General features: G+C 39.4%; 2 protein-coding genes across 3 annotated transcripts; one reads left to right on the plus strand and one right to left on the minus strand.

The window, feature by feature from the left end:
• Nucleotides 1-10,700: 10,700 nt before the first annotated feature.
• On the minus strand, nt 10,701-14,274 carry LOC103713946 (plant intracellular Ras-group-related LRR protein 4). 2 transcript variants are annotated; one of them, XM_008801018.4, is made up of 4 exons: nt 12,593-14,274; nt 11,387-12,294; nt 11,149-11,309; nt 10,701-11,021 (listed from the first exon to the last, which is right to left on the minus strand). In XM_008801018.4, the coding sequence occupies exons 1-3, from the start codon at nt 13,200-13,202 to the stop codon at nt 11,166-11,168; spliced, it is 1,662 nt and encodes a 553-aa protein (XP_008799240.1). In that variant the 5' UTR covers nt 13,203-14,274; the 3' UTR covers nt 10,701-11,021; nt 11,149-11,165. The 2 variants fall into 2 exon arrangements, with proteins under 2 accessions (XP_008799240.1, XP_008799232.1); XM_008801010.4 differs by having other exon boundaries at nt 11,387-12,300; nt 12,593-14,185.
• An 8,543-nt stretch (nt 14,275-22,817) lies between these two features.
• Nucleotides 22,818-24,496, plus strand: LOC103713967 (cysteine protease XCP1-like). Its single transcript, XM_008801035.4, has 4 exons — nt 22,818-23,361; nt 23,473-23,705; nt 23,801-23,941; nt 24,029-24,496. The coding sequence occupies exons 1-4, from the start codon at nt 22,863-22,865 to the stop codon at nt 24,242-24,244; spliced, it is 1,089 nt and encodes a 362-aa protein (XP_008799257.3). The 5' UTR covers nt 22,818-22,862; the 3' UTR covers nt 24,245-24,496.
• The last annotated feature ends 695 nt before the right edge of the window (nt 24,497-25,191 follow it).

Consider the following 25,191-nt stretch of genomic DNA (forward strand, 5'->3'; position numbering starts at 1 on the left):
CAAGTAAAATATCCCATACTTGATCCAATATTTTACAAATCATTTTCATAAAGCTTACATATGATACTAAATTTAAACAAATATAATAGCAATAGATTAATTTTCAAAAAATGCAAATCAGATGATAGAATGCTTGGAGATAATTTCTGCTCTAAAATCGCTCGAAATTTACCAATCTAGATAATCATCCAAAAATCTAAAATAATTAAGTATCTCTTTTTTTTGATAGAAAATTAGGCATCTTATTAGACTTCTTGAAATGTCTCATGATAGGGCCTAGTTTGCATCCAGACCACCTAATCTTGCCTAACGTCTAGAGGTCCTAATTGTCCCTTGGATCTAACAATTAATTGCAACCTCACACTAACACATGGATTTCACAATGAGATGGAGTTCATGGTTATATGAATGTAAAGGAATTGGTCCTAATCATGCCTTCTCATTATCCGAATCTAAGCTTCCACCTAATTAGATTAAAGTTCACTAGTTAGACTAGTTTTGCAATTAAAAGAAAACTAGACTAAATAGAGGGAATTAAGAGAACAATTCGGGGGAATCTATATCTGATCAACAATCAAAGAGAATGTCATACGAAGGAGAGAGAAAGAGAAAAAAAAATATTTGTGGAAATAATAAATGAACAAGAATGAGAAAAAAGTTCGAATAAGATGATGAATATGAAAGGAAAAGAGGAAGAGAAAGAAAGGAAAAGAATTCCCCTTTTTTTTTTTTGTGAATTTGAACAGAAGACGTTTGCCGTGAATTTGGGCCTCTGACATTAATGGTAAATTGGGCCTCTCACATTAATGGTAAAATTGGGCCTCCCACATGATGAACAACTCCGGCCAATGAAACAGAAAGCATCACAGACATGACGTACATTTCGTGGGAGCGCCATGTGCTGTACTTTCGTTTCGCGCAAACGGCACGTGAAGTGAATAAAATCCATCAATATGTGTCACATAAAATGGGCCCATTTAAAAGTTAATAATCGTTATTGGGAAGCAGCATCTAAAACTGCAATTCCCTTGACGTCACCTTGACGTAGCAACCGACTACTGGATTGCATTTTTGGTACGAGTGTCATTGAGTCAATCTATTCGCACCCCACCACTACGTGCATATTTTACCTGCACAGGCTTGCCTCCGGCCAGAGCCTACACTGTTCGCGTTCAGCAAGTAGCCGTGCCAAGATTGCAAAATTTCACCTAGGGATATTTATAAAAGGTTTCAAAGGCAACACATTGGTGTAGAGAGTAGGGAGATCAGGCTCATACACACGCACTGGACCGGCTTCCATCTTTGGTAAATATATAGTTCCATACTTCAAAAGACAGCTTTGGTAAATAACTGCTCGATAACGGTGACCAGTTGCAATTTTTAGGCAACTGGAACGCCAGTAGAGAAGATAGCAATGGAAAGATTACACATCTCTATGTAACTTCTTTTGCATATGACCGGTGTATTGTGCTAGCACATATCTATTCGTTGCTTATGAGGAAAGATTGATTCTAAAGGGATTGCAACATTTTATAAGATCAACTTTCTGGGTCTCTGGTGGCATAGTTCTGAGAGATAAGGATTTCTTATAAAAATTCGTTGTTCCTTATAAAGTTGGTGGAAGCCTTGATAAAGGGCTAGACGTTAGAAAGATAACCAACTGCTTGTGTTTTAACGAACGGTCTTGACTTGTGAGGAAACTTAAATTCTAACCAAAACCATAAGCCTCTAAGCTCAAACTTGGGCTATAATGCTGATCTGGAAGGGCCGGGTCAGATTGGATCAGGCCAAAAAAACCGTTTTATAGGCTCCTAGCATCAAAACCCTGTGCGGAAAAATTTCAAATCAGGCCCATGGCCCAATTTGTGGGAAGCCCTACCAACAAGGCTAGTGGTTGTTGCTCGGGCAGCCATGGTTCATGTCTATTGTACTATATAACCCAAGCACTGGAGGAATCTCTTTATGAAGCTCAGCATTTTCACATATTATACCCTATCACATATGCCACACGCGTCATATTTTAATGTACATAAGTAATTTAACTTGATCATATTAGTTTAGGGAAGTAAGGCACTTCATACTGGTCGAGTTTTGCGAATGGTGTTACTCCTAGTGAGCGTTTTGCTATGGAGGTGGAGCAAACTGGGGCTTTTGCCCAGTGCTGCTGCTACTTTGTTCATCTAAACCATGGTTTGTGAGTTGCCCTTTAAAGTTTGGCACTCTTGTGGGCCTCTGGCTAACTTTGCTGCTCTCCTGTTTTCATTAATTCAGTGAAATCAGTGGTGGCTTGCCAACTTTTTTCTTTTTTTTTTGGCTAAAAACACACATATACCTCCCAGGCTTGTTTGTGAAAGTGATTCTCTAATTCCCCTCATCTCGCTATTATGCTCTTTAAGCTTTCTTCTCTCAGTGTTGAAAAAGAAGAAAAAGAGAAAAAAATTTTATTTCTGCCCGTCTGTTACAATGTACAGGAGCAGTCTTTATATACACTAAGAGGCTGACGAAGTTTGATAAGGCCGATTAAGTTTGGCATAATCAATCACAAATCAATCAAGATAAAGTTTGGTAAAATCGACTAAGTTTGACATAATCAATCAATCAATGGACTCTAACACTCAGAAGAGGACTTACACTATTATGCGTCTTATCCCTGTTTAGATTGTTCCAGAACGGTTAATCATCAAATAATCACAAAATCAACAAACAAAACATAATATTAAAATATGTAAGAAGCTATGCATGATTAACTTTGTAGAGATGTTATTGGTGTAGAATATAATTATATTCTAATCTTGACAGGGTTTGTTGGATATAGTTAAGAATTCATGAATGGCATGTATGTGACAATTACCGGAGTCATGAATGCGTGTTCATTCTTAGAGTTGGAAAACTCCTAGACCACTCAAGTGAATTAAAACATGGTGAGCTGCCCTTGCTCTCGGATCAAAAGTATTTCAAATTTAGCCTATGTGGATAATTAGACTGAAAATTCTATATAATTTGTGGATTGGACCAATACAATCAACAAAATTATGAAATTATAAGTTAGACTTGGCCTATATTCATACATAAATCATATTAGGAGGGAAGGAAAAAAAAAAAAAAAACCTCAGGCCCTTAGTAGGAATCCAAGTATTAAATGCACACGGCGCATGGACAGATCTTCTGATTTCTTTCCTAGTGAATTTCGTATCATTCTATCAGCAAACATATAGCAAGCAAACACGATAATATTCTACTATATTGTTACATTACTGTCATGAGATCTATTAAACTATGGTGAATAGCTTGATCCATAGAAAAGTATTTTTCAGGTTATCCATTATTTTGTTTCACTATATTTTCCAACATTATTATTCAATGGACAGGTTATTCCTCAAAGGGTTTCAACGGAACAACATTATATAATTTCTTTGAAGCAATTTCCTTTACCTGAAACAAAAAAAGAAAAAAAGAATGAGCCTTGAAAACTTACAAAACGAGCTTGACTTCAAGTTTGAAGCTTTCACTTATCGTCCAAATTAATTAATTCCCCATTTGATATGTAACTTTAATCAATTCCAACCAATCAAATAGCTAGCTACCACAGAGATTCCACAACTGAAAATTAGAACTCGCTAAAATCATCCCACCTTTCCTTTACAAGATATGTTACAACATATAAGTCTTTTATAATATGGAAAGTGATATGAAATGAACTAAAAAAGGAGAAAACGCAAAACACTTTTCGTAATTCTCTGATGCAGAGTAGAGAGAAACGAAGGGCTGCAAAAGAACAATAAAAAAATCAAAGAAAGAAAGAAAAATACATGGGATCACTCAACTCGCCAAGGGACCATACTGGCCGTACCTATAGGCAAATGACCCACCCCTCCAGAACTCTTCCTCTTCCTTCCACACCCCATCGTCAAAATTCTGCGCATAGCTCGCCGAGTCGTAGCTCGCCGCCGGCACATGCCGGGCCCCTGCCCGGCCCACGGCCCTCCTTAGCCTGGCCCAAGATGCAGCCCGTGTGAGCCTCCTCGCGTGCCTCGCTGCCCGCCTCCGCTTCCCCACATAAACCCCGACGACCTTCACGGCAGCCCGTTTCACCACCACCCACGCCCTCGCCGGAAAACCACCTTTTGCTCGCCGATTCTCCGGCAACTTTTGGTAGATAAAAAATCCCATCGCCAGCACCACCCCTGTATGCCGCTAGTGACGGTATTCACCAATCTCTTCTTCCTCTCTCCCTCTCTCTTCTTCTTAGCCATCATTAGCTTCGCTCTCTCGCGCGCGCGCGCACGTAGCGGTTGCGAACTTTTTGCTTTTCTTGTAGTAAAATATACGCAGAGTGGGTTGGGTTGGCAACGGAAGAATCTCTGGGCCAGCATTTAAGGGATTTATTGGCTACGTGACGCATCACATGACCAGAATGCCCTTGTAACGGTTGTGATGGAACGGCATTCTCGTCCATCTCCGGTTGCTTCTCATGTTGGGCCTGCCTTAGCAGCTAGTGGACCCGACCCCTGGTTTGGAACTGGAGAATCCCAGGGGTGATCCCGTAATTCTGTAAAAATGGTCCATTTCGAGCACCAAATGCTATCCACCATCCAAGCTGTCCATCTAGACCAATCCCAACCGTCCGCCACCTCTTCCTTGGGAGGGACGCAAGGATAGCTGTCTCTCCTGTTCTCGGGCTTTGGATATGTTCAAGATCTGACGGAGTCCACGACGGGCCCACAGAAGGTCTCGGTAATGGGCTGCTTCCAGCTGAGGCCGGGCGCCACCACATAATTTGCCAGTTGGAGGGCCAACTCGCAGTCACATCCTTGTGGCAGCTTTTGTCAGGACCACAATAGGGAAGATTCCGTGTGTGGCCGTTTGTATGAAATCAAATGCAGTAAGAAAGCTTCTGGCCCGTCGGATCGATGGTCGACGGACCAGATGGGCGTAGGTGCAGAGGGAATATCGTACGGCATGAGATCGATCGAGTTGGTGCGGACGTCTGGTGTTCGTTCCATTTAAAAAATCACCAGCTTTCCAGGCCTCATGATTAGAACGTACTTTGCACTTTGATCAAGCCCGTGTCATAACATAATAAAGGGAAACAACCGACGGCCCACGACCCTTTGATGATTTTGCCACTTCGTGCTACCTCTTTTCACATGAACAAAAAATTATCGAAAGATTGTTTCACATTCTTCATGTCTTTCTTTCATAGCTATAATTCCACAATTCTTTCCATCTCTAAACACTTTCCACGGCAGGATTGCTCCTTGATGTCGAGCTTGTGAATAACATCAATTACGAGAAGAGACTATGAAAAATTGTGGTATTACAAAGACGGGGAAGAATCTGCAAGGAGACTTAAATCATGCGGACATTGTTAAACAGATGGAACAAGTAAGCTAGTTTGTACATTCCAAAATTATTTTTTTTTTTGGTCCATCGGTACTTCACACTAGTCTCGTGTGAGCACTGCCATCTGAGTTAAAAAAACAAAATACTTCAAAACATTTGAAATACAATGAAAAAACTACACTCAATATATGCCAATTTTGCTTTTTTTTTCTTTTTCTTTTCGTACAACAGCAGCTCATACACCATGGATATAAGTGCGGCCAACAAAATAAAAAAAAATAATAATAAATAACACAAGAGATTAAGAGCAGACACGTGGTTCGCCCAAATTTTGCTTGTTTTGAGTGTTATTCGTGCAGGTGGGCACATCATACTGAGAAGGCAGTTCCATTTATCTCCCTTGGTACGGGATTTCTCTTGAACAGAATCAATAAATTCCTTGAGAGGTGAAGGAGCTGTTTAGATGCCAACGCAGTGTATCCATGCAGTTCTTCCCTGTATGGTTGCTGCTGATGATTTTTATTTTTGATTTTCAGATAAAGGAATGCTACCGATTAGAGAATCTTAAGGTGATATCACCGAAAAGAAATCAGAATATGAGAAATTGCCCGTTGTGTGGAATCAGGCAGCCCTACCATGGATGCTCTGACGAGATAAATTCCTCCTTGAATTCCTTCTCTGTGGTAGCTACGTTCTTCCTCACCCTGAGCCAAAGGTCCAATTTGGCCAAAAAATAGCTTACGCCTGCATCCAAACAATCCTAGAAGATCACCTACTGACAGCATGCTTTTGTTTCCCCTGCTTCATCACTTTCTTCTATGCCAAATTTAAATTTTAAATGATTAATTTCGACCAAAAAATAATTTAATGATGAATACTTTCAAATCTGGATAGACAAAAACACTCTTGTATCTCCCCATTCTTGTTGATGTTTTTGTTCATCAATCATATTCTCCTCTAATTAAAAGAAAACACGAGTTTAATAAGCTCTTCTGCAAGTCCATTTTTAGTACTACAAAGTCCTCCTAGTTGACTCAACAACTGCAATGAAATTTTAATACTAGTGCAATTCCACTAACTCTGGAAGATTGCTTAGTTTGACGTGCCAGCTTGGTTGACAGAAGTTATCATAATACTCTCAAACAGATTTGTGTTATAACTTTGTTTATATGCTCTTCAAGCAAGCCCATTTCCTTGGAGAAAGTAGCAGTTACAAAGCCACAAAGCCTGAACCTGGGATTTACACAGGTCCTATTCAATATATCTCCCACGTAACAAGAAAAAAAAAAAGGCACTCGTACAACATCTGGATTTCATTTTTGTTCATATACAGCAAAATCTAAACTATAATAATTCCAGTTGTGTCCCAGAAAATCTTAAAATATATATGAATTCATCCAGTAATCATTTATCAGTGAGAGGTCTGCAGAATTCTCGCCTTAGGTGGAACAAGAACCGTTAACCAAAGAAGAAAAGAAAAGAAGAAAAAAGTGAAGTTCCAAAAAATAATCCAACTTTCTGCTGAGAAGCTGATCTTGGATAAGAAATCATTAGACAAAGTTTTGTAAAGCTGGCACCAAGCTGAAGGGATAAGGCTTGAGATTTAGTGTCAACCCAGCGAACAAAGGAGCGGGATCTCGGGAGTTCATATGACACTGGCATCCACTATTACTAGTGGTGGGTGCCTGCCAGTTGGTCAGGTGGCCACAACTTATCCATACCTACAGACCAAGAAGGCAGGCCCCTTCCAAGAAAGTAATACATGGAGTCTGCCTGGCTTCTGCTAAGGATGGATCTTTTCCTCATCTTTTTCTCATAACTTGGACACATATAACAGCCCTATGCACTTGAAATATTCAATATCCAATATATCTTTTCGATCACATTCGATGGAGGGACCAGAAATGAGTTTCAGTTAAATGGCAAAACAGGAGAGGAAGATCTAAGATTGGCTGCATGGTAAAAGATTTTACTGCATGGTAAAAGTTTTTACTGCATAGTAAATGACCCAGAATGAGAAAATATGTCCATTGAGTAAAATCATAAAACTACTTTGATGGCCTACCACCAATCATGTCAGGATGCAGCACATGAAGTCATTGTGTAGTCCATGGAAGCTAAAGAACAGACTTGGAATGAATAACTCAGTGGAGATAAGTGAAGGGCATAATGGCACAATATCGAGAACACCTGCACCCCTAACAATAGATCTCAAAGGTGGTATGGTCATGGGCCAGATATGCTATATCAATACTATTAATGTTATTCCTGCATCCATATAAGGAGCCCAAGGGTGATATGGGCATAGAACTTGATGAAACATTAATTGGAAGGACATGTTAATAATTTGCATAATTGTGTCCCAGGACTCTTCAGTAAAAGCAGACAACAATGGCTAGAAGAAACAAATATAGATTAACCACACGATCTTCAGAATCACTCATAAAAGGCTGGGATCTGGCAAAAATTGGCTGTGCTTTCAACTTTGGGAGATAAATTTAATAGAAAAAATCTCTTTTTCAACAAGGTAATAGTTGTTAGGAAAGTGAAGACTGCCTGTGGTACAACAGTGACTGCTAGAAATATTGAGATATTCCCCAGTTAAAATTATGAGAACTGTAAAATAGTATACATTGCCTAAACAAGATCAGTTATCCATATATGTTTGAGAGGAGCTTGGATGAGCAGGGAATTCAACTACTGGAACTTCTTTCCTGGCTAACAACTTTTTTCAACAAAAAGTTTGAGAAACATAAGTCAATAGCTTAGGAGTTGACTTATCCAAATAATCCAAATAAAAAAATGTAAGCAGATTTTTTTTTGGAGAAAAAAAAATAAAACTAGTCAATATTTCTCATGATTTTAACGCATACAATCATACAACAGAAATATATAAAATTTCTCAAATATTCGCCTTGCCAAGACGAAAAGGTGGTTGACTGCTTAATTAAATCTATGGAGAAAAGTCTTAACAAAAATAAGAGCTCAAAATCAGTAGAACTAAAACAAAGTGTTTGAAAGGGGTAAAAACAATAATGTAAATTTTGAAAATAAAGCAGCAATGCACATGATACTTTAATATAAATTAATTCTGAAGACATCATTTGCCATCTGACTATACCTAGTTCGGAGACAATAATATTGCAAATGAACAGTGATACCAGCCAACAAAAGGACGGAATTGGAATCTTAAAAATCTGTCACCAAAATGGTAGCACAAATGGAACGGGGCTTTGTTTCCACCGGAGTGGTTCAGGTTCGAAATGCGCGAGCGTCCATTAAATTTGGGGACCGGATGCCCTACGCCTGGATGCTTTCGGTGGAAGCGCTACTGGTCCGTTGGTACTGAGGTGGCGCTGGGGTGATATACTCACACATGGGGCAACCCACGGGTCGGGAAGGACACGCGAAAACTTGCGACCCGCATCGAACATTCCCTGGTGGAAGGAGGGCCTAGTGGGAGCTGCTACGCAGGTGGGTTTTCCCTCTTTTTTAACCAAAAAAAAAATCTTAAAAATCTCAAGAACCTTGAGAAAAAAAGATATTAGGGCTCAAAAAGGTCTGATGAAGCAATATATGTCAAGAAACAGAATTTAAACTAAATTAAGTTAAAATAAGTTGAATTAGATCAGAATTGGATAAGAAAACTTGCTGGATACTACTCCTAACACCAGCCAGTACAGATAGCTGCATCGAGTGTTTCTGGGTTTAAGATGTCTGGCCAAGAGATTTGCTCATTCTTTTAGTTTCAATCTAACTGTTTTCATGTCAACGAGATGACCAAATGGTCTTTTAGTTTCAATCTAACTGTTTTCATGTCAACGAGATGACCAAATGGTCAAAAGGCATACATAATCGACTCAAATTTTGGGCGTTGTCTGTGAAAAAATTGCAACTTCCTACTAAGCCAGTATTAACCAGGCTCCAATAGCATGGAACCAGAGTAACAGTGATTTTGAGTGAATAGACTACTATGGCACTTGATAAGCAAGTCACCAACATAAAGGTGGATTTACATAAAAACATTATATCTACACTTAACCTACCACTCGACACAAAGCCTAGAAGGAAATACACTGATAGATAGCAGAGCAGACATTTATGTCGTCTAAACTATAGCTTACACAGAAAGTTTGGAGGATACTAAGTTACTATCTTTAGCACAACGAATGATCATTCCCAACCGAAATTTCAATTGAAGAGTCTGAAACCCTGACAATACCCTTGTATGAATCAGTATTGAATTTCTGGCCAAGAAAAGTTTGGCAAAACAAGGGCTTGCCACAACACCAAAAGGTTAATTAGTAGTTCAGAAACCTAAATTAGTAGTTAAGCTCAACCAACCAAAGAGAAACAATTCAAACTTCAGTGTGCAAAGAATTTAGCCAAAGACAGAAAAACGAGAGGTCCAGTATAAGCAGTTGACTTCATCTCTAACATGCTAGCTATCTGCTAACAAGTCAAATTGAAACATCTATCAGATAAAGATAACATAAATAAATTTGCTGAAACTCTAATCCAATATATCCTTTAATAATGGGTTCTGACTCAACTTTTCTAAAATTCTAAACATTGATTTGAGATATTGTAAAAGTTGGGAGGGCCTAAAGAGTAATTCTTGTATTGTAACAACCAAGACTCCGCCATGACCTTTTTGGAATGTTAAGGGCAAGATTTATTTAGCAGTTGTTCCCCATTCTACTGGCATCTAAGATTTCTAAATAAGATTTTTATCTGCATGTGTTTCCATTGTTATATTTGGACTCATAAAACGTTTGATGGAAATCTTACACCCCTATTTCTCAACAACATATCTTCTACGACATCTAGAAGTTCACTCTATTATCTCAAAAAATCCAATTGTGAGCTGCGGTGTCTGGCTAAGGGCAGTAAAAACTAATTTACGGTGATAATCTTTTCAATATGCTCTCTAAAGCTTTTGCACGGATGACGTTGATACGATGCTGTCAGTTACAGAAAGGTGTTACCTATCAGCCAAAGAGGAATCCCTCCAGTAGTATCGGCCATTTCTTCAGCATCCACTACACAAGGAAATACAGCATGATCAGTAATCCATCAAAAAACTCTTTTCCATAAGATGACTCAAAACTAATCCCCCAACTCTTCACTTCTATCTCCTGACTTATAGCTCATCCAACACAGAAGCCACACCTTCCAAATGTTTGGACGGTGAAGTATTTTCTGCCCTAAATAATCATGATGTCTAGCTATTAGCCTGCAAAAAAAAGCATGTAAACTTCATCTTCAATGTCCAAAGCACCTAATAATTTTTTTTTCTAAATTGGTGAAAGAGTTCATGTGCACCATGTTACAAAAGAAAATCAACTACAAGACTATTCTAAATTGGTATAATAGTTCACATGCACTATGTTATAAAAGAAAATCAACTACAAGACAATGTAAAGAATAAGAAATATGGCATACATTTTTTTCATTTCTATTTGCCACAGGAAGTTAATAGTACACCTCACACAAGTTCAAAGACACTAGAAATACAAGTGAAACAACAGACCTAGGCATCGCTGAAGGAGGAATTTTACCCAAGTCCCAAGGCAAAAATTAGATTCGCATCTTCAAATTCTTCTTTTATGTGAATCTGGACAAGACTACTTGCATCATGATCGTGTATGCCAACAACATCACGAAAGATGTATTCCCTGCAATTTATATGCATCTAGAAGTTAGAAAAAACCAAAAGCCAAAATGAAGACTAGCAGCCAAAGTTTGTAATGTGGGTAAACAAAGCCAACATAACAAAGAACAAAGATACATTCACTTCCTCACCATGTGGCATCAATAAATCAGTTAATATAATCCAAGCCATCATGCTTTCTTTTGTTAGGCCTTGAGAAAAAGCAAAACTGAGCCCAACTCTTCTTACTCTTTACTGGTTGCGGCTTCACATCTTTCTTCGCAACATGTTCAGCCATGTATTGTACAACAGCCTGTAAAAACAATATAATTCTAATGCACTGAATGATGAATACTAAAACAACAACAAATCTATGCAGAAAATAATTACCTGTGCACCCATTTCAGCAATATGCCTTGGTGGCAACTCCAAAGGGTTCTCTTCTGCATGAAGCACGCGGAGTTGTGACAACATCCCAAAAGAGTCTGGAAGGACCCTAATCTGATTATTGCTGATATCCAACTCTTCTAGCATCTCAAGATTGCCAATAGAGCGTGGGAGAGATTGTAAATCAGCAAAATTATTTCCTATGTTCAGCTTGACAAGTGTGGTTGCAAGGCATAAGCTCTCAGGAACCGATTCAAGCTCATTGAAGCTGACATCAACCTCCTTCAGTTTTGACAGAGATGCCATGGTGGTTGGAAGTGATTTGATATTGTTGTACCGGACAGAGAGAATCTCCAGAGATTCCAGCCTCCCAACAGCTTCTGGAAGGCCTTTCAGCCGATTATAATCTGCTCGGAGTTCAACAAGAGAGACACAATGACCAATAGTATGCGGAAGTTCTTCAATATCATTTGTTTCAATGATTAACTTCTTCAAGCGTACAAGATTTCCAATTGCATCTGGGAGCGAGGATAGCTGGTTCGAGCTCAGGTCAAGTTCCTCAAGTTGCACCAATTTCCCAATTGTAGAGGGTAATGACATTAACTGGTTTCCCCTCAGATCCAGATATAACAGGCTATAAAGATCTCCAATAGAGTTAGGAAGCTCGCCTATCCGATTTGAGTGCAGGTCCAATTTTTTTAAAGAAGAAAGAGCACCAACAGTGGCTGGCAAAACAACAATTCGATTTTCGGAAAGATCAAGAGTGACTAGGCCAGAAAGCTTCCCTATCGAATCAGGTAACCAGTCAATTTGATCCATAAGCTTGTTCTGAAGGTTGAGATCTCGGATGCCTTTCTTTGCAGAGACCTCTATCAAGCTAGCTAGTTTAATTAGACTGAGTTTCTCACTATCTTCTCCTACAGAATACATTTTTTTAAAAAAAATAAACTATCATCATTATTTAATGATATTCCAAATGATTTTATGCATAGACACCATAAACAAACTAAAAACTATAACTAGGGAATGAAATTATTGCCTAGTTGTGTCTACAAGGATATAAATCAATTCAGCAGATACAGCAAGAATTCAAATATAGCAGACGAATCGTCTTTTCAAGTTATATAAAGGAAACAAATATGAGTTCTGAAAGTGCACAGATCAATGCAAGGAAAAGACACTCGTGTGAAATTAGAGTGCCAGACTCACCAAAAGTAGCCTCAGGCCTAGTTGTAGGATTCAGCAACAACCGTTGCAATACATGAGGGTCACCACCGCCAAATCCATCAGCATACATTGTGGACTTTGCTTTCTTCAAGTAACTGTCATCTCTACTAACACCTTCGAAGCTCTTTCCGACCCCTTCCTTGGACTGAACCACAGATGAAGTAGTGGTGTTAGTATCGAAGCTTGTCTTGGAACTGGCTGCAGTAACTTTCACCGAATTCGCAGAAATAGAGGGAGCCAACCCATTTGAGCTGGAAGGAAGGCACTTGGAGGCCCTCTGAATCAAGTCGTCGAACAGCACGTGGATGTTCTCCAGATCAAGCAGCTTCAGAGCCTCCCTCTTCTGCTCTTTGCCCTGAAAGCAGACCAGATTCTTCTGCATCTCCTGAAGCACAAAGAAGAGCTCCTCAGGGATGTCGAATCCCTTCTTCTGCTTCGATATGGCATCGATGCGGGCCTGCTCCTCCTTGTCCACGTTGCGGACCAAGGCCATCGCCGCCTCGACCTCGTCAATGCCCGGCCGTGGCGGCAGAGATCGGTGGATCCTCGTGATCTCCTCCACCACACCATCAATGGACTGCAAAGGACCCATTTCTTTGAAAATTTGGACGCCCAGATCGGGGGAAGCTGTTGGGGAGCTCCGACTATGGGAAAAGGGATCGCTCACGGGCTCGCAAGGAGAAAATCACATCGGAAAGGAGCTCCGTAACCAAATATCACGAGCTCCTCAGATTTTCTAGAACTCTCTTCGGATAAGAAAGATGAGAAGAGAGACGAACGGATCGTCTCCTTCATATAAAATTCGAAGAAAAAAATCGAAACTTTGGGTCAGAATTCCAGAAAAGAACCGGTTTTGAATGTATCAGAGACCAAAAATCGGGTTAGTGGAAGCGAAAAAGGGGAAATAACCAGACAAAATCCATGAATTCCTCCAAATTTAGGAAAATCTCGGTCCAAAGGAAGAATGTTACAGGAAACCGCCCGGAAAATCCAGCAGAGCAGGAAGCGCCAAGACCCATCTTTACCTCAAAATAACGGAAGTAAAGAAGAAATCAAGCAGCCAATTCATCAAACCCCCATGAATTCTTCCATTTTCTCACGAAATCTCATCACTGAAATGGCCAATTGTATAGTCCTCTGCCATTAAGAGGGTCAGCAACAGAGCAACCAACAAGGAAGAGAGAGAGAGAGAGAGAGAGGAGCTTAGCTATTCTCTCTCGGAAAGAACAAAGAGGCCGAAGAGGAAAACGCTCGGAAGAACGAAAAAGTTCCGATTTTTATCACCCACCGCGCACGGATTACTCGACCCACCCGTCGGATTTCTTCAGCGCAGGAGCGGTTTCCACTGGGCTCTTCCTTAAATATAAATCGATATGTATAAAAAAGAAGAAACAAACACTGAGCAACGCGAGAAAGAGAGAGAGAGAGAGAGAGAGAGAGAGAAGGCGGTTGAGAGACAGAGCGAGCAAGCGAGCGAGCTATCGACAGTGTTATTAAAAAAACAGCCCTGGTTCTTTCGAACAAATATATATATTGAAAAGAAAAGGCCGGACCCCTCTGTCTCATTTAAAAAACAGCTTTGATTCCTTAGAAGAAATTATATATTGAAAAGAAAAGGCTGCACCTCTCTGTATCTCTCTAAATTCCAGCTGTTGGAAGGGTGAGAGGGGAATTTGGAGATAATTAATGGAGGCTGGAAGGGTGGTTTTGTTTTGATCCCAAAAGAAGCAAGCGTGAGGGTCATCTAAGACTACCAACCTGCAAGGAAGGCTTCTTAGGCAGTTGTGTGGTCCCACCAGTGGCATGAATCCACCAACATGCCCTTATGGCTTGAATGGACTAACATTTATTATTAGCTTTAATCTTATCCCCTTCTTTTGACTCACATGTTGGGAAAAAAAAAGTGCTTTCTAATGTCACAAAAAGCTTGAAAAGCTTCCCTAGCCGCCGCCGCCGCCGCCGCCGCCGCCTCCTCCTCCTCCTCCTTCTTCTTTGCTTAAAGAAAAGAGGAAGGAAAGAGGAAGGAAAGAGCCCACCCCCGCATAGCAGCCCGCCCCGACCACTGGGCCCCCATCCCGCCAGAAGAATGTTCGATGCGGATAGACCGAGTCATGTGTTGGGCATTCCGACCTATTTTACTCATACCCTCCACACCCGTGGACCGGCTCGGGTGAGTACGTCACACCTGGCACCAGCCAGGCTATCAGCCGACCAGTAGCCTTCTTTTTCACTAAGCAAACCATTACATGCACTGAAAGAAAATTATAAATCATATAAGATATATGAGCAATAGCCTACTCCCTTGTGCACAAAATTCAGAACTAGTTGAGTTCTAATTGCAATGGTTACTCATCATTATCATTTTATTTTAGTTTAGGAAATGCATATTTCTGACATGTCATATAAGCGTAGCAGCATATTATGAAGTCAGTGAGTAATGTCAGACCATTGTTATACTTTATAAATTTAACTTTCGATACATGTGTATATGTCGACTGGAAATGGAAAGCCCATGCAAGATTGCCAGCTTGGAGTTTGTAGCTTTGCCATATGACACCACTATAATCCAATATACCAAAAGTGTAATTGTATAAGATCAGTTGTACCTAGTATTATGACAAAAGAACAGTTATCCCATTCGTTGTTCATTAAATTAAGAAAGCTGAAATCATTGTAGCTGTTTATGGAGACGTAGGGGAGGATGAAAGAAAAGAGAAGCCTGGATACGTCATGCGATCAATTCCTCCAAAAGTCGAACGTCACTCCATTAATTTCCTCCTAAAGTGGAAAAGCACTGCCGTTACCAAATTGTTTATTATAAAAAACTTCGATTTCCATAATTGCGTGTTGAGGTAATTAATTTATTAATCAAATTACTTCAACTCAAAATACTTTTAGTTCTTAAAAAAAAAATGAAGGACTAAATACTCAGTTCTATGGCTTTCCTATTAAATCTATAGTAGGAGTGCGAAAGTAAATCGAACCAGGGTTAGGTTGAGATTCGGCATTGATCTATCTCAATAGGAGAAAACTATATCATATATATAACGCCGATACTAAAAATCTAAATTCATTTTGAAATTCTTGGATATCCTATCATGCCAAAAATATGATATTCTAGAGCATCAATCGGATTCTAAATTCATTTACAAACATCTGTTACTTTGAAGGTGATTTGCTTTAGTTTAAGGCTAGAGAATTTCTGCTCATCATATATATTTGTTTCCTTTAACAATAATCTCTTCTTCCTATTGTCCTTCCAAGCAGGGCTTTAATACCGTAGCGTGCAATTATCAGATAAAATAATTAGATATTCAAGCATTACTTTGCATTCCGAGGTTCATGCTCAAGCTTGATTGAAATGGACCTTTAAATATTTTGATTAGAAACCGGCGAGTTGGTTTTATGTGCATCACAAGCAATTATGCCGACATTTGAAAGGATGTTTGCCAAGAAGTCTATCCAATGCGACATCTACTAGATTCAATTTACCGGATGACTTCCAACATGGACCATGATACGAGATTTGAAATACTCCAAAGCATCCAAGTTAAACTTGATTTGCTTGGAACTTTACCAAAATGAGATAATAGAATCTTGAATCTATACCAAAACCCTGGATCAAGATCCTAGTTCCTAGGGTATTTATGTGCTTGACATGCTTTATAAGACTTGCCTGAATCAAAATTTAGAAGCTTCTCGACCAACTAAAATGTTACTGTTTATGCTAGCATATCCACTTAATATGTGATAAAGCTAGTCATTATATCATATGTAGCCAGCAATTTTGCGCCATGGCTTGCCGTATGTCATTTGTACACCCAAACACTGGAATGCAGTCGTCATCTCATCTCTCTCTCTTTCTATGTATGTATGTATGTATGTATATAACAAAATGAAAAAAACTTGGTAGGCCATTATCTTTCATCTTTAATTATTCTTTGAAAGGGTAAGTGTGAAAGTCAGACCCGAGCCAATTATGGCCAGGTCATTATCCTTCATCTTTAATTACCCTCTGAAAGGGTAAGTGTGAAAGTCAGACCCCAGCCAATTATGGCCAGGTCATTATCCTTCATCTTTAGTTACTCTTTGAAAGGGTAAGTGTGAAAGTCAGACCCGAGCCAATTATGGCCAGGTCATTATCCTTCATCTTTAATTACTCTTTGAAAGGGTAAGTGTGAAGGTCAGACCCGAGCCAATTATGGCCCGGTCATTATCCTTCATCTTTAATTACCCTTTGAAAGGATAAGTGTGAGTGTCATGCTCGAGCTAATTAAGCTAGGTCATTATCCTTCATCTTTAATTATCCTTTGAAAGGGTAAATGTGAGAGTCAAGCCCGAGCCAATTAGGGCTAGATTGTCCATCTTTAATTATCCTTTGAAAGGTATATGTAAGAATTATGCATGAGCCAATTAGGCTAGGTCATTATCCTTCATCTTTAATTACCCTTTGAAAGATAAGTGTGAGAATCAGGCCCAAGCCAATTAGGGCTAACCTGGGTGCAACTCAGCATTGGCGAATAGGCGAGCAAGGGATCACAAGAGATTCCGACTCCGACCCCAATCTTGTCCTCCCCATTGTCTTTCATCTCCCAAACGCGACCCAGCCTCCATTCTTTTTTCGCTTTCCAACGTAAACATCTCTCGTAGCACTCTTTTCTTGCTCCTCCACTGCGTGAGACCCCATCTCCACCCTCTCTTCTTCCCCTTTGGATGAGACTCTGTTCTCTCTCTCTTTATACCAACCACTTACACCCGCTCTTCCTTGTTCTTCCTATCTCTCTCGTCCTCTTTCGTTAGTAATACCCTCTCCATCCCTCAATCTGTCTCTACTTCTCTTCTATGGTTGCCTTGTTTTTTCAATATAATTGGAATGGTATAAAGAAGAACGGTTCATGAAGGACTCACTTGGTGCCTTGTTTCTAATTAGGCTTCTATCGAGTAAACGATATAGTGTGGATTTAGGGTTGATTGGAGAAAACTCTAAAACTAGGATTGGCCTTAGAAGCATTTAGAATTAGGGATATTCGGTGATGAGTAGAATTTGACTAATTTAGAATTTGATTTTAGGGTGCTTGTATCCTTTCTAGGCAATCGTTTGTTGCTTTAATGATAGTATTGAAATTCTTGTGATTTTGCTGAATATTAATGTTAGTTTAATTTAATATATGTATATGTTATTAGTTTGGGCGGCATATCATGATTGGTTAATTTTGTTACATATTAGAGGCATCATATGCTCCCCATAATTTTGTTGAGCTATTAAAAAGATTGTTTTGTATAGAGTATTGCTTTGTAAAAGCTTGGGCTGACAAATATAATGTCATGAGTCCAAGTCCTTGAGCAGCCATTTTGTTCCAAAAACAAGGCCACATGTTAAAAAATTTTCCTAGTTCACCCCTCCCAGGACCCCCTTTGTCAGGATCATAACTGGATAATAGTCTTCATTAGAAGTTTGTTTTTTCATGAAATATTTGTTTCGAGCTTGCTTTGGATTTATGTGAATGTAATTGATATTATGGTTAGTTACAGTTTGAATTGCTATTTAGATTCAAATACTCTAACAAAAGCTAAATTTTAATTGAACTATATCTCAATTTATGTAAATTGCATACTTAACTGTGATCATGTTGAGTGAGAATAAGAACACTTGATGAATTGAGTTTATGGCTTGAGTATGAATCTTGTTAGCCGGCCATGACCCATTGATTCCTAGCCATGGGGCCTATGCATGACATTGTTCCTATCAAGTCAGGTGTAATCGTGGCCATATCTAGTTAATAAGTTAAATTCGTTAGTCTATACTTTATGTATTGGTTTTCATAAGATAGAATGGAATCTATTATTGGTTTAGAACTTTGGAAGAGTATAATTTTTTTGTGTGTTTCATAGAGTATTATAATATTTCTGTACAAAATAATTTTCTGATACATATCACTTGAGTTTAAATATATCCTCGGGTGCTTGGATATAGGATACTCACTAGGTAGTCGTGCTCATTGTCTTGATTTTCCCTATTTTATAGATACTAAGGCATAGAAGCTGGCATGGTATGATATTAGGAGTATAGTTAAGGCAGGGCTAGATGTTCTATAGCATGAATTGAATCTTATCCTTTTTAGTTTATTTATGAAATAGGTTTAGGTTTTTTCTACTTTTGGTGGTGATAGTAGCAACAGTAATTATTTTCCTTTAAGACTTGGAGTAGTGGTAACTCAGATACTTTGATGGAAAGTTTATTATTCTGGATTTCTTGGTTAGGTATTTAATTCTGTATCTGAGGATTCTAGCTACTCTGATATTAGTCATAGCCTATTATTTAGTTGAAGGATATCTAATTATATTGTTGGCACTATTAATTACTATATGATTCTTGATGCCTTGCATATGTCACAAGGTCCGGTCTTACGGGATATTCAGTCAACTCCCGTACTTGGCTCATGTGGGTTGGTTGGGACGTGACATTAAGAATGCTTGGCTACTGATCTTTTTCAGGATCCATAGTGACATTTCTTTAGTCTGAATTTGGAACTATTCGGACCATCGATGTCAAAAGTTCTTCTAATTTTCATCTGTATTTATTCTGGGTATTTGGTGTTTCTTTCTTCTTTTTTTCCGGTTAATTGAGCTAGTAGTTGGTGGCTGGTTTTTGATATTCTTCTGTTTGATTTGTTAAATGAAGGAAAATACTGGTTTTCTAGGAGAGCGCAGAGGATATATTTTTAAGTTCAAAGAAAAAAAAAGTTTAATTTCTTGAGCTTCACATATGCTACAAGGGGAATGGATGGCTAGCCAGCTTCGAGTATAATTCAGCCAATCAACTATTGTGCACATAAGACCCACGGATTGAGTGGTAACAGGACAGGTGACTCTAGAGTTCTTCTTTGAAGTAATACTAGCTTAACACAAAAAGGTCGCACAATTATGTTGCAACTAAGTTATCAATCATTTCTATATATAGTTTCGAGTGAAATATTGTTAGTTCTCCAACAGTAGTCGTACATCATATATGTAAAATTTTTAATCCAAGATTCTGGTGTTGCGCAATCTTTTCAGTTGATATGCCTCATCACCTTGTTCGTCGAGGTTGGATAGGGAATGAGGACTAAGTTTAATGTCGAGTTTCATACTTTCAGTCGATCACTATCTTTTGAAAGTCACCAGATATTTTGGTTTTAGTAAATGCAAGCAAAGTTCGGTTGCCTGTTTTAAGTGTTTCTCATCAAGGAGATTCGATTTGAGGGGAAAGAACCTTGTGGCATTGGTTGATTTTGAGATTTCCATCTTCTTGCATCCTCTGCCGGTAGTGTATAAGATTGCATCAGTAATGGGGTAGATTGGCGCAATAAAAGTTTTCTTTGTTTCTATTTTCTTTCTTTCTTCCACTAAGAATGCAATAGAAGTATAAAAATTTGTGTTGTAAAGTGCCAGAACATCTTTCCCTCAACAAAAAGAAAAAAAAAATGCTGCTAGAGCATCTATTTGGAAAAGCAATTCATGCCAATTGGATGCGGATCTCTTTGCATGTGTTTTGGTATTTTCTGAAACGAATTGGGAGTTGATGTCTTTTCTTCTTTTTCTTTTTTTAACCTCCTTTTTCTTGAGGGTTTAGGGGGGGGCTGAGAATAGATGTCAGGCGAGGGCGCCGTGGGTACTCTAAACCTGGCAATGATTGTGCTCCAATTTCTAAACTCTCCTCTATTTCTTCTCAGACTATCTCATTGGGGTATACTCTAGGAGCGGCAATGGATTGGATATGGGTCGGGTAGGCTGCAATAATATGGGGCGGAGCGGGTAGAGTCTCAGGTGAGTCCGAATATATATATATATCCGGGTCGGATTTGGGGTGGGTTTTACCATTGCCTACACCTACTCCAGATCTGATGTGGGTTGGATAAAACCCATCTCATTAGAGTCGGGTTAGGTCGGGTATCCAAAGTGCAGGGTAAATTGTCACTTCTAATACATTACCAGAGTTGTGCTAGGACTAGGAGAGAGCTGTTGGATCGAGCTATTGGCTCATGGGCCTTTAGAGCCTGTTGTGCTCGATTTTTGAGCACAACAGGCTCTGAAGATGGTGAACTGACATAGGGAACTGTCCACCTTTGGGTTGAATTATATTATTGGTTTGCTCATCCGTACCCTCCCATGGAGGGTTCATCATTGTCCTTGTTAATGTTATATTTAACCCTTTGCGGGTGCTTCCGACCAAGTGTAAAATTGGCTCACTAGGACTTATAAAATGATGTGACTCATGGGCATGATATAACCTTATGATTGGAAGCCATACCTTTATGAACTTCACTAGTTTATTACATTGATGGGTGGACTTATGATCTTGATGGGCATGGCAGGTAAATTGTTTTAGACACCTTACTTGGGGCATATCCCCCACCAATGTTTGAAGGTAAAGCTTTGGCATGGACACTCCAATGTTTTATCAATTTAATCTTCTTTTTTGGGGGGTAACAAATCCATTTAATAATCTTTGTAGTATATTGAATGGTTTATTTGAAACCATATGTTGAGCCATTGGACCTTCATAGCCCCCACTATACCGACCATACTTTTGTAGTCCATCATTGCCTGAAGGACTTTTATAATCCTAGTTTTGGCCCGAATCAGAGACTTCTGTAGTCCTATCATGACTTTGAGTTGTTTACATGTAATTGTTAGAACCAAGCCCTGAAAAATGAGGAACCTTGGAGGAAGGCCTTCAGGAAGTTGTCCACATTATGCTGGCGGGTTTTGGTGTAACTGAGCTGGTTTGTTTTTCTCCACACCAACTGCCATTTAAAGTAGACTTTGCCCCTTTTTTATATCAAAAGATGATGTCTGGATATGTTCCTTTGAATGAGTTCCATAAAAGATTCACCTAACTTCGGTTGGCAGTGCTTCTGTTGCTTGTTTCAAAGAACTTGGATGATTTCAAATGTAATTTCTATTGAATCTAGTTAAAAAGTAATAGGATTATCTCTGGAAGAAAGCTTCTGTTAGTTGCCGAGTCAGGTTTCTCGGTGTTTGGAGTACCCTTTGTTTGCATGAAGCAGCAGGATTCAGCAGTTCAAGAGGTGCTACAAAAAGATTTGAGGTACAATAGTATTCATAGAAAAATCAAAGATATTTCGTGCAAGTTTACCTCTATCTAGATTCAAACAAGGCAATAGTGGAAAAATAATTTAGGCTACAATGACACTTCAACTTGTCATGGTAGTTGTTCCTAGTGCTTTCAACGCTGGAAGCAAGAAAAGGGTCAGGAATTGGGGATGCAAGAGTCAATGTGGCACAATGTAGAATGTCTGCTTACGAACAAGTCTTTTGAGTTGCATCTAGTTTGAGCATCTACCTAAAACAACATAGCTTTTTGCTTATTTTAGGGGTTGCTTATTTTTTGATTTTTGTAGGTAAGGGAGGCATCGCCACCCAATTTATTAATGTCAAAAGCTAAAGTATATTACATGATGAGTAGCCAATAAGGCTTATTATATACACTAATAGCTAAAGTACCCTGCAGGTGCTGCTATTCGTAATTTTTAATTTTTCAGGCACATGTGAAATCCCTGCATCTTTTCCCTGTTTCAATCAATGTTCGTGAGTTCAAATCCTGATTAAGTTATTCGTAACATGAGTCACATTACTTTGTAGCTTCTCAAGCTCCTTTTGGTAGCTTCTAACGCCTGTGACTGAAATGGCTTATGCTGAATTAGGCCCAGGGATCTACTTATCCAGTGTTCAGAAGTTTCTCAACCCTTTGATTACAGGCACTCAGCTATGGAACCACGTAAAAGACCTGATGACCGCTTAGCTTTTCTTTTCTAGTATGATTCAGGAGAAGGAAACTGTGATAACAGCCAGCTAACTTTATCTGCTCGAATTGTACTGATAGTATATCGAGTGGTGACTACTGTTTAGGTGAAAATAGCCATTGATTGATCGCAGGACCAAGGGCAGTCTCATCGTTCTCTCATGGCAGATGTTGCTTGATGCTAAACCTTGTGGTATACGAGAACTGAGTGATGGTTGAATTATATATGGAAGCATGGAACAAACTATTACCATCTCCCTTAAGGACAGGTCTTAGGTCCCTCTGTAACCGAAATTATAATTTAATAGATGCATGCTTGAAGCTACAGACTTCTCATAAATTAAGCTTTAAGTCTTAGTATGCTCGAGCCCAAAGGCCCCAAACAATTCAAGTGCTTTGCTTGCAAGCAACAAAATAGACAAAACTATATATGAAGGCCAATCTTCCATGCACCTCACATACAAAGAAAATCTCTCTTCCATGGAGTCCATGAAGCTCTCCCTTCTTCTTCTCTCTCTTTGCCTCGTTGCATGCTCGGCGGTGACTAAAGATTTCTCCATCGTTGGCTACTCGGAAGAGGACCTGACATCGCAAGGGAGGCTGATCGATCTCTTCGAAACCTGGATGGCTAAACACAGTAAGTCCTATGCAGACCTCGAAGAGAAACTGAGGAGGTTTGAGATCTTCAAAGACAATCTGAAGCACATCGATGAGACAAACAAGGAGAAGAGCAGCTACTGGCTGGGGCTGAATGAGTTTGCAGACATGAGCCATGAGGAGTTTAAGGAGAAGTATCTTGGACTGAAGCCTCACTTGCCAAGTGGAAGGGATGCCGCATCCAAGTCCTCAAAGCCGTTCGTGTATGAGAATCTCATGCTCTTGCCCAAGTCGGTGGATTGGAGAAAGAAGGGAGCAGTGACCCAAGTGAAGAACCAAGGGGCTTGTGGTAAGAGCTACTATCACCACAGTCGATCTTTATATGCTACAACATCTATGTAAGGTATTGGAAATCTGGCTCGTAACTAAAAAGATGAAGTACGTTACCGTGGACATGCAGGGAGTTGCTGGGCTTTCTCGACGGTGGCGGCAGTGGAGGGCATAAACCAGATTGTGACGGGGAACTTGACGTCGCTTTCTGAGCAGGAGCTGATCGACTGCGACAAAATATTCAACAACGGGTGCAATGGGGGGTTGATGGACTACGCCTTTGCGTTCGTCGTTGCTAATGGACTCCACACTGAGGAAGACTATCCTTACCTCATGGAGGAGGGCATCTGTGAGGAAAAGAGGGTGATCCACAGAACACTCAGCTCTCTCTGTCATGAAGGAAAGCAGTCCTTTAGTTACTTATATGGTTACAATATCTCTTGTTTTGTTGTCTTCAGGTTGATCAGAGAGTCGCAACCATCAGCGGCTATCAGGATGTGCCGGTGAACAGCGAACAGAGCCTGCTCAAAGCATTGGCCCATCAGCCTGTTAGTGTTGCCATAGAAGCCTCTGGCAGGGACTTCCAGTTCTACAGAGGGGTAAGACTCGCAGTGATTTAGAGATTTCGTTAGATTTGTAACCCTTTTCTTCGTAGGAATGTGCTGAAGAGAGGCACTGGATTGCAGGGGGTTTTTGATGGACCTTGTGGTACAGAGCTGGATCACGGAGTGACGGCTGTTGGCTATGGATCGTCCACGGGCCAAGACTACATCATCGTGAAGAACTCATGGGGACCGAAATGGGGAGAGAAAGGGTACATCAGGATGAAGAGGAACGTAGGGAAACCTGAAGGGCTATGTGGTATAAACAAGATGGCTTCTTATCCTACAAAAAATAAATGAGAAGCTGAAGTTTACTCTCAAGGATGATTCTCCATAACCCTATCGAGATTATTAAATCTTATCTACATTCCACTTGCTCTCAGATGTAATCTTAGAATTTATGGGATGAATTTTATTGCACCAGCAGACCATGAATTTCGATTGGATGTAAAGCACCTATTATCGCATAGCATGACCTGTAAGTTCAAAAAATATGACATCATTAAGTATCATGAATAAGAAATGAGCAGCCGAGGGCATTGGCAGGGATAATATCCAGAAACCCATCGATGTTGTTGCATTTATCAACATACTCCGAGTCATAATTGTGGAATTTAGAGGGATTTTGCTGCACTAGCACTCTTTGAATTTCATTGCAAAGCACCTATTATCCCAATATTTTGACTTGTAAATTTTCAATATATATATATATATATATATATATATATATATATATATATATATATATATATATATATATATATATATATATATCACATAAAACGTCGTGAATTTGCAGTACATCCAAATGAAGCCTAATTAAATGATAAGATTATGAAACATCATAAACATTCACATACTCTAAATTTCTTTTATTGTCCAGTTGTCTGGTACTTACTAAAAGAGTGAAAAAGTAAAAGAACGTTACAAATGGTTGGTGGGTACAGCTTTACTCTTGCTGGGTGTTGGGTCCAAGCCAGTTGGATGCATGCAACAAACATAACAGAAACTAAAGATTTGGTGATCCAATGCCTGAAAAGCTAATAGACTATGTAAAAATATAGAACAAAACAACAAGACACAATCTTAACAAATGAAAGCAGAACGAGAATACAAGATTCATTGAACCGACCATGAAAGCATGAGATAGATATCACTAATTATAAGGTACAGTTCTACAAGGACCATAGAATGCGCCGATACAAACACTATTAAGATATTGTTCAAACAGCTATTATTTGCCAAAT

The sequence above is a fragment of the Phoenix dactylifera genome, unplaced genomic scaffold, assembly GCF_009389715.1.
Source record: "Phoenix dactylifera cultivar Barhee BC4 unplaced genomic scaffold, palm_55x_up_171113_PBpolish2nd_filt_p 000299F, whole genome shotgun sequence".
NCBI lineage: Eukaryota > Viridiplantae > Streptophyta > Magnoliopsida > Arecales > Arecaceae > Phoenix > Phoenix dactylifera.